Here is a 15030-nt window from a genome sequence, read left to right as displayed (position 1 = left end):
TGATGCAAAGTGGGTAAAGTAACTGCTTTAGAGAACTGCAACCAACAGCTCCTCACTTTGCAAGGGTGAAGAAATTGAATAGTCAAATAATTACTGTGAGTCAAAAAGAGCCAGTAAACACATTATAGTCACACTCAGAGAGTTTAGAAAATGATCAGTGTAAACATGTCATGCTGTATGTTGTAGGCTTCGTTCAGAGCAGCGCAGCTCAGAGTCTCGTCAGGCTGTGGACCAGGCAGTAAAGGAACACAAAGCTGAGATCCTGGCCCTGCAGCAGGCCCTCAAAGACCAGAAACTCAAAGCTGAGAGCCTTGCAGACACTGTGAGCATTTCCACACTGTTTAAGTAGCTCTGTACTGCTTGTGGACAGATGTTGCAGCAAATTCCTCCTGCGTTCTCTTCTCAGATGAATGACCTGGAGAAGAAGCATGCCATGCTGGAGATGAATGCCCGCAGTTTGCAGCAAAAGCTGGAGAGTGAGAGGGATCTGAAGCAGAGACTGCTGGAAGAGGTACATTCTCTATTTTCTCACAGACAGACACGTATTGTACATTTTGTTAATTTCTAAGGATATGAGATGTAAATACAGCCCCTGCAGCTAACAGCTGACATTATAATGGGTCTTTCTTAAAATGTGTACTCAATAGGAATATTTAAACCTTGAGGTATTACTCAACATCCATTAGCTCCTCTGAGAAACTGACTGAGCATCGAACTGATACCTATAAAACAGGGGAGGCTGCAAATGATATGAGAGACTATCATGTAACTGCAGAGGAGCCGCAAGACAGTGTAGCTAAGGGTCGTTCACTTTGCAGCGTATAACAGGGTCTTCATAGGAGAGTCACCAGAAGGAAATCCAAGATGCAACCTCATCACAAAGAGTCAGCATCTGAAGTCCTCAAACAGAACACATTCCTTGCTGTCAGGCATGGGAGTGGAAGTATTGAGCATCTGGGTTGTGTGGCAGTGGCACAGGAAACCCTGCACAGAGGGGGGTGGATGTTATCCACTAAATATCAACAAACTCAAGATGCAAAGGTCCTGCAATTAGTCAAGAGAGTGAAAGTGAAAAGAGGCTGGCTTCTATAGGACAATGATTCAAAGCAGACCTCAAAATCCACCATGATCTAATTCAAGAATCCTAAACTGAAGCTCTGTGAACGCCCCTCACTGTCCCAGACATCACTGGTATCTGGGGGGAAAGATGCTGTGTGTGCAACAATATCACAGAACTTCAGAGTGACAATCCTTAAATTGAGAATAAAGACTCTCAGCTGCCTGCAAAAAAACAAGCTCTCATATCTCCCAACCTGGAACTGACTTAGGTTCCCCAGGATTACCCAAAAACTACTCAACCATTTTCCGTGAAATTGTTTGGAGAGGTGAGGCATGACCCGAGGAAGAACCCATGAAATGGTGGTGCTGATCCGGATCAGGGGGCGCATACACAAATCTTTTACATTTTTGGAGCATTTTCAACATTTTCGTTGATTTATCAGAATAATTCATGGTTCTTGATGTTCATTCTAGGTAAGTTCATAAAATACTAGCAGGACATCAACATCTGAATAAAAGCTCAGTTTAATGTCTGTTTTCTTCAAGGGCTGTATTGTTTCTTTTCACCTTTTCATTAACAAATTACCTAATGACCAAACTTTAGCTGTACATCCCATAATGTACATCCCAGAATATATATATATATATATTCCTTTATATATTTATATACAAGTATAAATATTAGTTGTTCAACAGTTTTTGTGCTTGTTACCTTATGTCTTCATATTTTTATTCCACGATTTATGCTGTTGCTGCAAATCAAATTACCATTACCAAATATAAACTTGCTTCTCTTGCGTGCGTTGTGTCCCAGCTGTAACAAATGTCAAACCATACTGCAAGGTTAAGCTGCTGCCATCACCGGAAATAATCAATTGTAAGAAGCTCAAGAGGCAAAGTCACAGAGTGCGAACGGTGAAGAAAGAGCGGTTTTATCTCCACAGCAAGAGAAACTGCAGCAGCAGATGGACGCTCAGAAGACCCACATCTTCCGCCTGACCCAGGGTCTGCAGGACGCTCTGGACCAGACTGACCTGCTGAAAACTGAGAGGACCGACCTGGAATACCAGCTGGAGAATATCCAGGTGCTCCTGCACAGACACACGCACATGATGGACCTGTCAATGTAATGTCTATACACAGGAGGAACACAGAGGATATTAGAAAGTTGAGTTAGCACAGACACATGAACACTTTAACTTGGAGTAGATCTTTCTATCATTTGCTGTCTTGTATTTTTTCCCCACTTTGTTTTGATATTGTAAGCTACATGCACATACATGCCCCCCCACAGCATACATACCCCCTCCTCTCTGTCTTTGTCGGCCTCTCTGTGCGAAGTGAAGTACATGAGGAGAAATTCATGGCAGTAGTGGTGTTCACTTAGCTCCACCTGCAGGCCGTGTACTCTCATGAGAAGGTGAAAATGGAGGGGACCATCACCCAGCAGACCAAGCTCATCGACTTCCTCCAGTCCCAGGCCCACGGCGGCTCCAAGAAGAAAAAGGTCAGATGGGATCATCGACTCATTTGGATATTTTGGGAAATCCTCGTAAAATTGAATTTGGAATAGAAGAGTGAGAAGGTTCATTTTGTTTCCCCCAATTACTATAGCCTTAAATGAAATTCACCAAATTAATATCTATATAGGAGGTGAAGAATATTATGGAATTCATTAGATTGTCCAGAATCTGTTTAATTAATATTCGTTCATGGAAATTGAATAAAAAAAGAAACAAATTATAAATGCTTTTTTTTACAAAAGCTAAATTCCGGATTTGTGTTCAAATTTTGCTACTTTGCATGTTCAAAAAGTGTTGTAGATTATCACCACTCAGTGACTCATAATCAACAGAGCATAGTAATGGATTAAAACAGATTAACTTGATTTTGCACCCTGTCTCTCAGTGTTTCTCCAGCTTCTCATCTCTGGTCACATTTTACACCATTTTGTTGATGAGTGCTTGTGTGTGTCTCAGGGTCTGTTTGGCCGTCGTCGAGAGGACCTGTTGGCTGCCATGGCTGCTCAGGCCCAGGCTCAAGGGCAGAGTCAAGGCCAGGTTTCCCCGGTGCCCAGCATCCAGCCAGTTCCTCTGCAGTACAGCGACATGAAGGTGGCTCTGGAAAAAGAGCGCACACGCTGCACAGACCTGGAAGAAGCGCTGCAGAAGATGAGATCTGAGCTGCGGTCTCTCAGAGAGGAAGGTCAGACTGCAGCTTATACTTGTGTTTGCAACTCTGTACACCAACTTTAACTATAGCTTATTACTGTGACTACTACTACTGTCTTCTTTTAACAATAGAAACACTTAACTCATCTTGATTAAACAACATATCTATTGTGATGTAGCGCTCCAGTATAAAGATCATGGTAACTCCTCAAACCCGGCCCGGCAGCAGATGATTATGTCTGCCATGGTAAAGTCTCCTGAACACCAGCAGGGCCCGAGCAGCCTGGCACCCGCCAACTCTGGACGTAGGAAGGAGACGGCAACACCTGAAGGTGAGTGAAAAGATGATGATGGGGAAAAGCAACTTTTTCCTCTCTAATAGAAGTACACGTCTGGGCTCCATACTTTCCACGTACTGGCTCTTACATGTATAGATAAGCACACACATAACACACAGACACACACACACACAAACAGATCTAATCTCACTCTCTTAATATCCCTTTTCCTTCACACACCTTTCAGAGAGAAGGAGGGTCACTTTTGAAAGTAAGTTGTTCAAACCCATGGTTTCTGCAGTTTGGTCTCTTATCTCCTTTTGTCTCATTCACATCCTTGACAAGCCAGATTTGAAAAGCTCTGCACTTTGATAGAATGTCACCTCCCATCAGGCTGCTCGGGTGAGGCAGAGACACCTTCAAGTCAATTGTCTCTGTTCAGTGCACAGCTTTAGAAATCTGAAGCATTTTTATCTTGGTTGCTGAAGCTTAGTCAATCTGATTTGCAGAACCCTGCTCTTTCACTCCACCCTGAACATCACATCATACACTACCAGAGATGATCCATATGATAACTTCACAAAGCGCTGTTTGAACCCACACTCTGAACTTAAAATTAAAGGTATTATTCAGTCATTGCATTTCTTCTTACAAAAGAAGAGACTGGATGATGTTTATCGTAAAGTTGTGTCGTTGTAACCAAATGTTGATGATTGTGATGAGATAGAAATAAGAATCAGAAACAAAAGGAAAACACACGAAGAAAACATTGAGACCATTATATCAAAAATGTAAAATAGATGTAAGAACTGTAGATATATAAATGTATTTTATGGTAAAACTCCAGAAATTATAATGACCTATTTCAGCTGTTTTCTGTAAATATCTAGAATATGTGAAGATAGACTTTTCAACTTCAGGCGACCACAATGTTTTACAGAAAGTGTTGTGGTGGGTGAGCCAACAGAGAACTTGATATTGATTGGATAATGCCTTTAAAATGCAGCAGTGAGTGGGCACAAGCAAAGGGATTGATTCAATCAATATTCTTTCTCAAACTTTTATTTTTCTTCACAGTTGACTTGCTTATGCATTTTGCCAAACATCTTACAGTTCTTGGAAGCCTTCTTTTGTTGAACTGACTTCATGGCTGGTCTGGTACAGCATGGTGCACTGAGGTGTTGTAGTGACCGATGTGCCTGGAGCTGCTGCCCTCACTGTGTTCCCTGACTGTGTTCAGAGTATAGCCGTCGTATGAAGGACAGTCAGAGGGACAGAGAGAGGGAGAGGGAGAGAGTGGTGCACCACAACACCCCCCATCGCTTCACAGTGGGACTCAATATGAGAGCTGCCAAGTGTACTGTGTGCCTGGATACCGTGCACTTCGGTCGCCAAGCCGCCACCTGTCTTGGTGAGTTCAGTGTGACCACATAGAGAGTCATGGACACTTGGATGCACTTCATGTAAACTGAAAACAAAATTAGTATAGATTGAACGGAGCAACAATTACTGACCCTATATTCTTTTCTTCTTTTCTCCATTGTATAGTGGATATTGTAACATCTATCTTTTAATTCCAGCAATGTGGAAATAATGTCCCAAGAGCAGTTCAATGTATCAGCTTCAGTCTTGGCATGTGTATTGTTAAGGGCACAAGGAAGAGCAGTGTCGAATTTGGTGCGATTTGGCCATGATATGTTTAATATGAATTAACTTTGAATAAACAGGCAACATGCACTCTGTAGCAGCTGAGACTCATTAACGTCAGTGACTCTGGGGATCACGACAACAAGAAACTATTTCTCCAGTTCAGGGTTCTTGACTGAGTTGAGCTTCAGGAAAACAGTGAGGTGGATATTTGTTGAGAAATGAAATAATCTAGCAGATGAAATAAACCTGTCTTTTGTTTATTATTAAAGAAAAGTAAAGAGTTGCAGAGAAAATATTTTCCCAGCTGGAGAAGGACAGAGCTCTCCCACCTAGAGTGGATCTGGAGGTCTATCTCTGAGAATAGAAAGAGAATACATTATTTTGACTTACAGTTATCTGTGTTCTGACATTTACAATGACAGCTTGTTCCAGTCCCACAGGGAGTGAACACATTGTCTTATTAAGATTAAGATTAACACCTCACGTATTAGTCCCTGCAAATTTGCAATGTTAAACCAGCAGATAGACATCACATAAGCAGCATGCAGTACATGGGTGAAGGAATATAAAGAAATAGAAATATACAACAATATATAGAACAAATTATATAAATGTAATAAATCCAGTATATACAGTGTAAAGAAATATATTATGTGTCCGGATATGTACAGTGAATGGATTGCACATAACCATTTATATTGCATAGAATTATCTATTTTCTTCCGTTTCCCGGGCTAGCTAAGGCAGGTGTGCAGCATAAGTCTTGGTCAAGGTTCTGTGGAGTCCGGCAGCAGGTTTTTATTTGCTGCAGCTAGATTACTGCAGGTCACATTTACAGTTTTAGAAGAAAAGCTGCGACCAGCATCGCCACAGGCCAAACAAACAGACTACTCCAAACAGGCAGGTTCAGAAAGGGCACCGCACTAGTGCATTATGAGTAGGTGTGTTATTAAAATATGTGAGAGCATTGTGAGGGTCAATCTATTTTTTGGATGGTTTGAGATTAACTAACTACTAGGGTGAACTAGAAATGCTCCTTCAAATGAAAACGTTCACAATAAACAGAATTTGTATATTTCTTAATTTATACACGTCCTTGTTAGGATGCCCCCACAACACCCAGTGGCACAAAGGCCCTGTCTGCACAAAGGCCCTGTCTGCCATTGCATCCTCTTAAACCATGTTTTTTCTTCTTCTCTCTCCTCAGAGTGTCACGCTTTGTGCCACCCGAAATGCTCCCCCTGCCTTCCAGCCACATGTGGCATGTCCAGCGACTGCTCCCTGCATCTGTCTGACGGGCTGTGTCGGGACAAAGGTAGCTCTCCAGGCCAGCAGCTCAAAGAAGCAGGTGGACACATGCACCTGGAAGGCTGGATGAAACTGCCCAGGTGAGCCACGTACACAGTGGTGTGATCATTGAAGCTGATCACTATCAGATAATGTGCAGATAATGGATCAGGGTGTCCACAAATCCTACTGTTAACCTCTAGTTGTGTGCACAAGCCCATGAAATTTGGCACGAAAATTATGTTGTTCTTCTGTGAGTTTTAAAACCACAAGGTCAGAATGAGAGGAATCTTCCCACAGGTGGAACAGTGAATTTAACTTTTTTTTGGTAGAACAATAAAGCTTAAGTACAATAACACCTTGAAGTAATAACTGTTCAATCCTAAAGGGTTAAGTTGTGATTGAAATTTACCTGATGGGCAACAAGATGCTGCTCTTTGTATTGTATGTGTGTAGGTGCATGACGAGGATTGAATACCAGTACCAATTGGTTGTGTCATCTCCTCCCACTGATCAGGCAGCCTCATGTTACTGAACCCTCACAGGAACTCTCTTTGCTGTCTGGCGAAGCCACTTATCTGGTACTTTAAACTGTTTTAAAAAAAGGGCCATTGTAAAGTATCCTGCAGAAACTGTTCATCTTCACGGCCTGTGCTCTGTCATGATGCAGTTTCTTTGTGTGTTTGCAGGAATGGGAAGCGAGGCCAAGGCTGGGAGAGGAAGTATGTGGTCCTGGATGGGACCAAAGTGTCCATCTACGAGATAGAGCCCAGGGAAGGTTGTTAACCTGTTTGGATATTTAGCAGAACATCAGAATTCACACACCTACGACAGTTCCTCCAGGTTCAGTTCTGTTTGCTCTGTGTCTGGTACTTAGAGTCTGTGAAGCCGCTGGAGGAGTTCGACCTGTGTCTGTCAGATGGAGAGGTGATGGTGCACGGAGCTGTAGGAGCATCTGAGCTGCCAAACACGGCCAAGTCAGGTAAACACTCAGTGGTCTCCTGAAGAATGACGTCATATGAACTCTTAGTGTGGATCCGGATCAAATGGTGGAATCAAGAACGTTTATTATCACTTTCCTTAATTTTGTAAGACTAGTTTTTCAATATTTTTACAGATTTTCAATGGTATAAGTCGTAATTGAATATGATAGGACTATTGGGCCTTAGTGGAGCTATACGCTCTAAATAGTGCCAATCTAGATACTATAAATAATAAGAAACCATTAAACTAAGAGCAGTATTCTGAAGTCAAACCTTACCTCTGTTCCATGTGTGTCAGATGTTCCTTATGTCCTGAAGCTGGAGTCTGGTTGTCACGCCCCCTGCTGGCCTGGACAGTCTATTTACTTCATGGCTCCCAGTTTCCCAGACAAACAGCGCTGGGTGGCCGTCATAGAGTCGGTGGTGGCCGGGGGACGAGCCTCTCGGGAGAAGGCCGAGGCCGACGCAGTGAGTATCTCTGGAGCAGGCGGGGGTCTGAGGCAACTGCCTCTCTTCATCATCATCTTCTGCTGACTCAATTGAACCGAGACCACAGTCGCAGATAACTGTCATCAATGGCTGCGGCCCATAACTCACTGTTTAAGTGTATGGGGATCTTCATGAGGAGCAGATTTACCTTCTGAAGTCATTTTAAGAAACAGGTTAGGATGGATGACTCCCAGTTTCTATATGTGTCGTTAATTGTTCCCTTCTTCTCTCCTCTTCTCTTTCTCTCATCTCTTTCTCTTTGTCTTTTCTCACTCCTGTTTGTTGCTTTGTCATCATGTCACATCGTATGTCCCATATATGGGCATGTTTTGTTGATTTGCTCTGTTCTGCCCATTCCACTGGGTTTCATTGGATACATAGGCTGCTGTTTCCAAAAGACTCATGGTTCTGTCTCCTCTGGTCCAGGTAAAGAGTTACCAACATATAACATACAAGAGTCACAGACACACACACACACAGACACACACACACACACACACACACACACACACACACACACACGTCATGAGGCTCGAGTAGTGCATGTGTCTGTCATTGTGTTGGTGGGTCACCCCTCTCCCTGCTCTCATCTCACCTGCTGTGACCTCTCTTCACTCTCACTGTCCTTGTGTCCTGATGTAAAGTTTGGATGCTGCTGACATATTCTTCCCTTTCTTCGGTGTCCTTCACTAATTCTTAAGATGTTTGATCATCTTTGGCCTGGTCCTCCTCAGTCCTCCTGCCCAGAGGACCAGGGATCCCACAGTGATTTTGTTTTAACCTGCTGGTGAACCCGTCTGTTTTATTACCACGCTGACCCTCTGCACACTATTTACAGACTGGGACTCAAGTCACATGACTCTAGGTCATCATTTGTGAGACACAAGTCACAAACTGGATGACACAATCTCGACTCAAATGACCTAAAACTAATTTAATACTAAATCATTTAATAATCCATAATGCAGGTTTTCATTTGTAATAAATATTCATAGTAGTTTCAGAGTAGTAGAGGTAATAGTTGTTTCAGAGGCCTTACTGAACGGAGTTAAGGGAATGAATCCAGTCTGTTGACATGTCTATTAATGGTCATGTTTTCAGTGAAAACAGAGTCACTAATGATTGATGTTACTAATACCGGTAATAATGAGTCAACAATCTACTTTTAATCTTTATCCATGGTCAGCTGCCTTCAAGATCCACCATGTGGACAAGATTTCTGTCAAAGAAGTCAAGTCAGTAAAATGTGTTGATGATACACAATTTGATGAAGAGGAGGGGGGGGGGGGGGCAGAAAAGCTCCATGTGTCCCTGGACAAGCTTGACCGATAGCAGCAGAACTAAGAGCAGGTTCAAGACAGACAGCTTTATTAAAAAGGAAGGTTTTTAGCCGACTCTTCTGAAAAGAAAAGTCTCATGTTATACATTAAATGTTTTTCTATCAGGGTTTACACGTGTAATAAAAAAATCTAATCATAAAGTTAAAACAGGAGTGACTTGGTCCCACCTCTGACACTGTGAACCTGCACACAGCCACCCGGCCCCCCCTGTCCTGCTCCTCTGCTGCCTCCCTCCCCTGAGCTCGAGTCAAGGTCGTGACCCAGCTGACCTTTGACCTCTCTCTGATCCTACAGAAGCTGCTGGGAAACTCTCTGCTGAAGCTGGAGGGAGATGACAGGCTGGACATCAACTGCACCCTCCCTCTCACAGATCAGGTGCTGCTGTGAAGAATGTGTATTAAAACATAACTCATCTTACATATTCAATATTTTTACACCTTCTGAGTTATGTTGAAAAGTAGAAGGATCTAGTTAAATGCAGGAACATGAAGCTCGAAGCAGATGCTCAGGGCTCGCTTCCAACATTCGTGTGAAGTTTCACCATGTTCACCCGAATATTTATGGTTCTGTTCTGCTGCTGTGCTGCAGATCGTTCTGGTGGGATCAGAAGAGGGGCTGTACGCCCTGAACGTAATAAAGAACTCCCTGACTCACGTCCCTGGTCTCGGATCAGTCTTTCAGATCCACATCATCAAAGAGCAGGAGAAACTGCTGATGATCGTTGGTGAGATGTCCAGCTTTGTCTTTTTCAACTGCTGATAAGTTTTCACTGAGCAGCAGGATTTGAGTCTTGATGTCAATTCAAAGCAAATGTCTCCTGCCTTGACAAGATGTTTAGATAGTGGGCGCCATCATTACCAGTCATCATTCAGATCTGTGAAGGACCACATCACCGTTTGATCATTTTGGTGAAACTTGTAGATATGATCTTGTTACACAGGACAACACAATGACTTAGAGGTGAACTATCTCTGTGTGTGTGTGTGTGTGTGTGTGTGTGTGTGTGTGCTGCAGGTGAGGAGAGGGCACTGTGTCTGGTGGAGATAAAGAGAGTTAAACAGTCTCTGGCCCAGTCCCACCTGCCCAGCCAGTCTGATCTGGCTCCCTACATCTTTGAGACGGTGAAGGGCTGCCATCTGTTCGCTGCTGGGAGAGTGAGTCGTCTTCTTCCTCTCTGTGAAACCCTGAGATGAGGCAGATTTTCTGTTTCAAGACTTTAAAGTGTTTACTTGCACGCTGCGAGAAAGATGTCCTTGTACAAACTGACTGTAGAAAGTAATTGGTAAATGGTCTGTGTGTCTTTGGCTCTTTTCTTGTCTTGATGACCACTCAAAGCTCTTTACAGTTCAAAGTGACACACGTGCTTTCTTACAGATCGATACCTGTCCTTGTATATGTGCTGCGATGCCCAACAAGATCACCATCCTGCGCTACAATGACAATCTGAACAAATACTGCATCCGTAAGGTGGGTATGACCTGTCAGTACAGCTTTTGACATTAGTTATGGTTACACTACATTATACGTGTAAGGAACACTCAAACAAGAAGCAGCAGATAATATAAAGATAAATGTTATCTACCAAACCAAGATAGAACTAAGAACTTGAACTGACCTGCCTTCATCTGACAGGAGATTGAAACTCTGGAGCCGTGCAGCTGCATCCATCTGACCAGCTACAGCATCATCATCGGCACCAACAAGTTCTATGAGATTGAGATGAAGCAGTTTGTGCTCGAGGGTAAGGAAACAGGAAGTTATGGAAAATCTTCACAGCGGTTTTAGTGTTATTCTTGTATTGTGGTCAAAGGATTTACAGGAGTGTTTATTATTTGTTCACTGCAGACTTTGTGTAAAATAGTATAACATTTCAGTGTTGTGTAAAGGTGTGTGTGTAATCTGACAGTGTGATGACTGGTCACCGGCTCAGTGTCTAACCCGCAGACTGGTCCTGTGTTCTGTCCACTGCAGAGTTCCTGGATAAGAACGACATGTCTCTGGCCTCGGCCGTGTTCGCAGCCTCGTCGCACAGTTTCCCCATCGCCATCATGCAGGTGGCGAGCAGCGTGCAGAAGGAGGAGTACCTGCTGTGTTTTCACGGTGGGTTCAGCCAACCTCTCTGCTGCACACTCACACGAGTTTTCTCTTCACAGTGGAGACAGCGCTACTCAGTGTAGGAGGGTATACGATCCTAGATAATTACTGAACCTCACTGTGAGACAACAAGCGCCATTATAAACACTAAAGTATGTTTTCAGTTTGTTCCTCTCCTGCCGTGTCCTTGTGTGTCTGATCTTTATTAGATATAAAAATGATCAAATTACATTTGTGTCTGATTCTACATGTGATGACGTTCTCTTGTAATCTCTCGTCCTTTGCTGACGTGAGACCCGACGAGAGGCCGACTGAGTGTGTCTCTGTTTGTCTGACAGAGTTCGGAGTGTTTGTGGACACGTACGGACGAAGAAGCCGCACTGAGGAGATCAAGTGGAGTCGGCTGCCTCTGTCTTTTGGTTTGTAAACTTCCTATCAACTGCATTAATACAGAGAATCAAATGTTAATGTTTATATAATTCTATAGTTCATGTGTTACTACGCATGATATCCAGGCACGTCTGCTGTGAGCGGGATCTCTCACTTGCTGTTCTCTCTGAGGTTTTCCTCCTGTTAAAGGGGATTTGGGTTGTTTTGTCTCACTCATGTTGAGGGTTAAGTGCAGAGGACAATAAACTCTGGTTTGTGAATATGACCTATACAAATTGATTGATTTCCTGTCTGGTGCAGCCTACAGAGAGCCTTACCTGTTTGTCACCTACTTCAACTCCCTGGACGTCATCGAGGTGCAGGGACACGCAGCTCTGGGGTGAGACTGATCAGATCAGCTCTACCAAGTTTCAAACAGTTTTACATTTGTTTTGTATTTCCCGGCATCACTGTCTGTCCTTCTGCAGTCCTACAGTGCTGGCCCACCTCGACATCCCCAGCCCTCGATACCTGGGCCCAGCCATCTCCTCCGGGGCCATTTACCTGGCCTCGTCCTACCAGAACAAACTGCGGGTCATCTGCTGTAAGGGAAGTCTGATCAGAGAGTCTGGAGAGCTGCAGAGGAGCGGCTCCAGTCGAGGGTCAGCTCCCTCTGTAATGTTTGATCCCTTCACAAAAACACACCAAAGTAGAGACAATAGAACACAGGTTCAGTGACACTGTGTAGGAGACTGAAAGCACTTGAACGCCCACAAAAACACATCATATCCAAACACATTAAGTAAACTCTGAACAGTTTCACACAGAGAAACCTTTTTTTAATAGACTAGGCCAACATCATCATCTGCTGTACACATGTGAAATCTTCTTGTTCACACTTTCTCGTGACATGCTGCTCTCCGCTGTGTCTGTTACAGTAGTCCCAGCAAGCGAGGCCCCCCCACCTACACAGAGCACATCACCAAGCGTTTGTCCTCGGGCCCCGGCAGCCATGACGGCCTGCACAGAGAGCCCAGCACGCCGCATCGCTACCGGGAGGGACGCACCGAATTCCGACGGGACAAATCCCCCGCCCGGCCGCTGGAGAGAGAGAAGTCGCCTGGCAGAGTGCTGGACAGCCGCAGGGAGAGGTCACCTGGGAGATTCGGGGACAGCTCTCGACTCCATGCTGGGTCTGTCCGAACACAGCTCGCCCCTGTCAACAAGGTACTGCAGGGACATCCTGGTGGCTGGACGGTTACAGGGAATTTCTAATGACCAGTTCTGCCCAGAGTCACACCTGTCTTTCTTCCCCTGTTTCTTGTCTGTCTGGAACATCAACTGTTCACTTATTTGATCGCACAAAAATATCAAGTTCCTATCATGCAACGTTGTCATTTCAAGAGGACTATAAGTGCACCAGTTATAGATACAGTAGATAGAGAGATGGATGGATGGATGGATGGATGGACGGACGGACAGATTCAAGATCAGATAGTGTGCACTTATCCGTATCCATGCAGTTCTCCTGAGTACAGTAACTAGTTATGATTGAGTGACAGCCTCCTGCAGATCACTGTGTTGTGTTCTTCTGGAGAGACATTTTGATCTAAGAATTGCTTCAGGTTTATTTTCAGCAAACATCGTGCCCAGTTCAATATAAAATGTGTCGAGCCCCGACAGGCTTGGGACAAACTTGAATGATATATAGGTTCAGATCGGTCATGTTGGCTGACGTACACTGCTCATGTCTGTCATTGGGAAAAACAATCAATAACCATGCGCATCAGGGACATGGTCTCACAAAGTCAGTGCAGCTTATATGAACAATATCAGGCTTTCAACAGTGTGACAAAGGGAAATATTTGGATTTGAAGACATTTCCTCTTTTCTATCTTGTCCGTCAACTTTGGACCCCTTTATCTCGTGGCTGTTTGATATAGTCTCAACCTCTGGCTTGGGAGCATTTCCTCTAGGGAAGCAAGAAATTAGGAAAACACAAAACTGCAGTAAGTAATCAAGGAAAATGAAATATAGGTTTATGCAGGAAAGAACAAGATAAGAAAACCCTGTATTAGTCCCACAACAGGGACATTTGCTGTGTTGCATCAGCAAAGAGGACAGTCGAAAAATAGACAAATCAATAAATACAGAGAATATAAAAAAATATGCAGTGTAAACAGAAGATATACATAGGGAGCAACTCTGTTTACCAAATGTGTTTATCTGACCCTAAAAATAGTCCACAACAATACATCATTTACTCCAGTTTGAACAAAACAATTTTTGGAGTCATTTAAGACACACATCTGTTGAGAGTCCTCAGTAATGATGTCACTGATGTTTTTTTTTATATCAAAGTATCTCATGTTGAAATCGAAAGGACGATTGTGACTCTGTGTCCCTGCTCTTGTCTTGCAGGTGTGGGACCAGTCATCAGTGTGAACCTTGACCTGCTCGTGACTCGAGGTTTGAAGAGAAACCGCTGGGAACCCTCGCTCCACACCCATCCCCCCATCACTCAGGCTGACTGGCAGCCTCATTGCCTGTACATAGTGCAGTCTCTCCTCCACGTTCGGCAACACATCAACCTGCACTGGGAGACGTCTCCTGCGACAATCCTCTGTTTTACTGAGTCGTGCTTTCAGTGGATTTGGTGTCAGCGAACCTGCACTGAGCTACACATCCAAGAGAGTCTACTTTATAAAATATATATCCTCAAAGTTGTACATATTGCTGTGTTGAGTTTTTATAGATAAAGGGAATAGTCGGCTGGTGAAGCCATGTCTATTTTTTTTTAAACTGGGTTCGATGTTGCAGAGAGATGAACAATGTCAGAGGAGGTGACATGTATGAAGATTTGATCCCAATCTGAACACATCTCATTTGGTTGTTTCTCAGCTCCGAGGATCAAACAGACGTTTGGTGAAAGATGGAGAGCAACTCGGAGGAAGCGACACTTTGCACATGAGATCGGATGTGAACAGGAGTTAAAACCATTTTTGTTACTGGACCGGTCTTTCTATGGATCAAATGTCCGGTCCTCTCGCTGCACAGCCTTTGATATCCACCTGCATATGGTTGCTTTATTGACAGTCGCCGTCCAGGCCATACTTTGTTGAAACTATTATTCCGCGACGTTTTGCTCCAAGTGTTCCCTGTGTTGTTTTTAGCAAACCGAAGATGAAGAAACTTGCAGCTCTGCCGGCCGACACCGCCTCTGCTTGCTGTCACTCCGCTGCTGCTGGTTGTGGTGCAGATGTCCCGTTCCTGTGCAGTGATATGAAGTCTGCTAGTCCTCGGGGCTCGT

The 15030-nt window shown here is 43.9% G+C and overlaps 1 protein-coding gene across 1 annotated transcript in view; it reads left to right on the top strand.

The window, feature by feature from the left end:
- Positions 1 to 14771, top strand: part of LOC133950663 (citron Rho-interacting kinase) — a 43446-nt gene extending 28675 nt beyond the window's left edge. Inside the window, exons 18-39 of the mRNA XM_062384742.1 lie at positions 187 to 322; positions 407 to 511; positions 2004 to 2144; positions 2447 to 2566; positions 3039 to 3264; positions 3410 to 3562; positions 4749 to 4919; positions 6366 to 6546; positions 7135 to 7223; positions 7323 to 7427; positions 7727 to 7896; positions 9552 to 9632; positions 9846 to 9981; positions 10272 to 10411; positions 10632 to 10724; positions 10890 to 10998; positions 11229 to 11357; positions 11690 to 11770; positions 12042 to 12120; positions 12209 to 12382; positions 12659 to 12947; positions 14142 to 14771. Of these exons, the coding sequence (XP_062240726.1) occupies positions 187 to 322; positions 407 to 511; positions 2004 to 2144; positions 2447 to 2566; positions 3039 to 3264; positions 3410 to 3562; positions 4749 to 4919; positions 6366 to 6546; positions 7135 to 7223; positions 7323 to 7427; positions 7727 to 7896; positions 9552 to 9632; positions 9846 to 9981; positions 10272 to 10411; positions 10632 to 10724; positions 10890 to 10998; positions 11229 to 11357; positions 11690 to 11770; positions 12042 to 12120; positions 12209 to 12382; positions 12659 to 12947; positions 14142 to 14165 (2932 nt within the window). The 3' untranslated portion in view covers positions 14166 to 14771. The remainder of the gene's footprint in view (positions 1 to 186; positions 323 to 406; positions 512 to 2003; positions 2145 to 2446; positions 2567 to 3038; positions 3265 to 3409; positions 3563 to 4748; positions 4920 to 6365; positions 6547 to 7134; positions 7224 to 7322; positions 7428 to 7726; positions 7897 to 9551; positions 9633 to 9845; positions 9982 to 10271; positions 10412 to 10631; positions 10725 to 10889; positions 10999 to 11228; positions 11358 to 11689; positions 11771 to 12041; positions 12121 to 12208; positions 12383 to 12658; positions 12948 to 14141) is intronic.
- Positions 14772 to 15030: the final 259 nt, after the last annotated feature.

The sequence above is a fragment of the Platichthys flesus genome, chromosome 3 (genome assembly GCF_949316205.1).
Source record: "Platichthys flesus chromosome 3, fPlaFle2.1, whole genome shotgun sequence".
Taxonomy (NCBI): domain Eukaryota; kingdom Metazoa; phylum Chordata; class Actinopteri; order Pleuronectiformes; family Pleuronectidae; genus Platichthys; species Platichthys flesus.
This window is presented reverse-complemented; position numbering and strand designations above follow the sequence as displayed.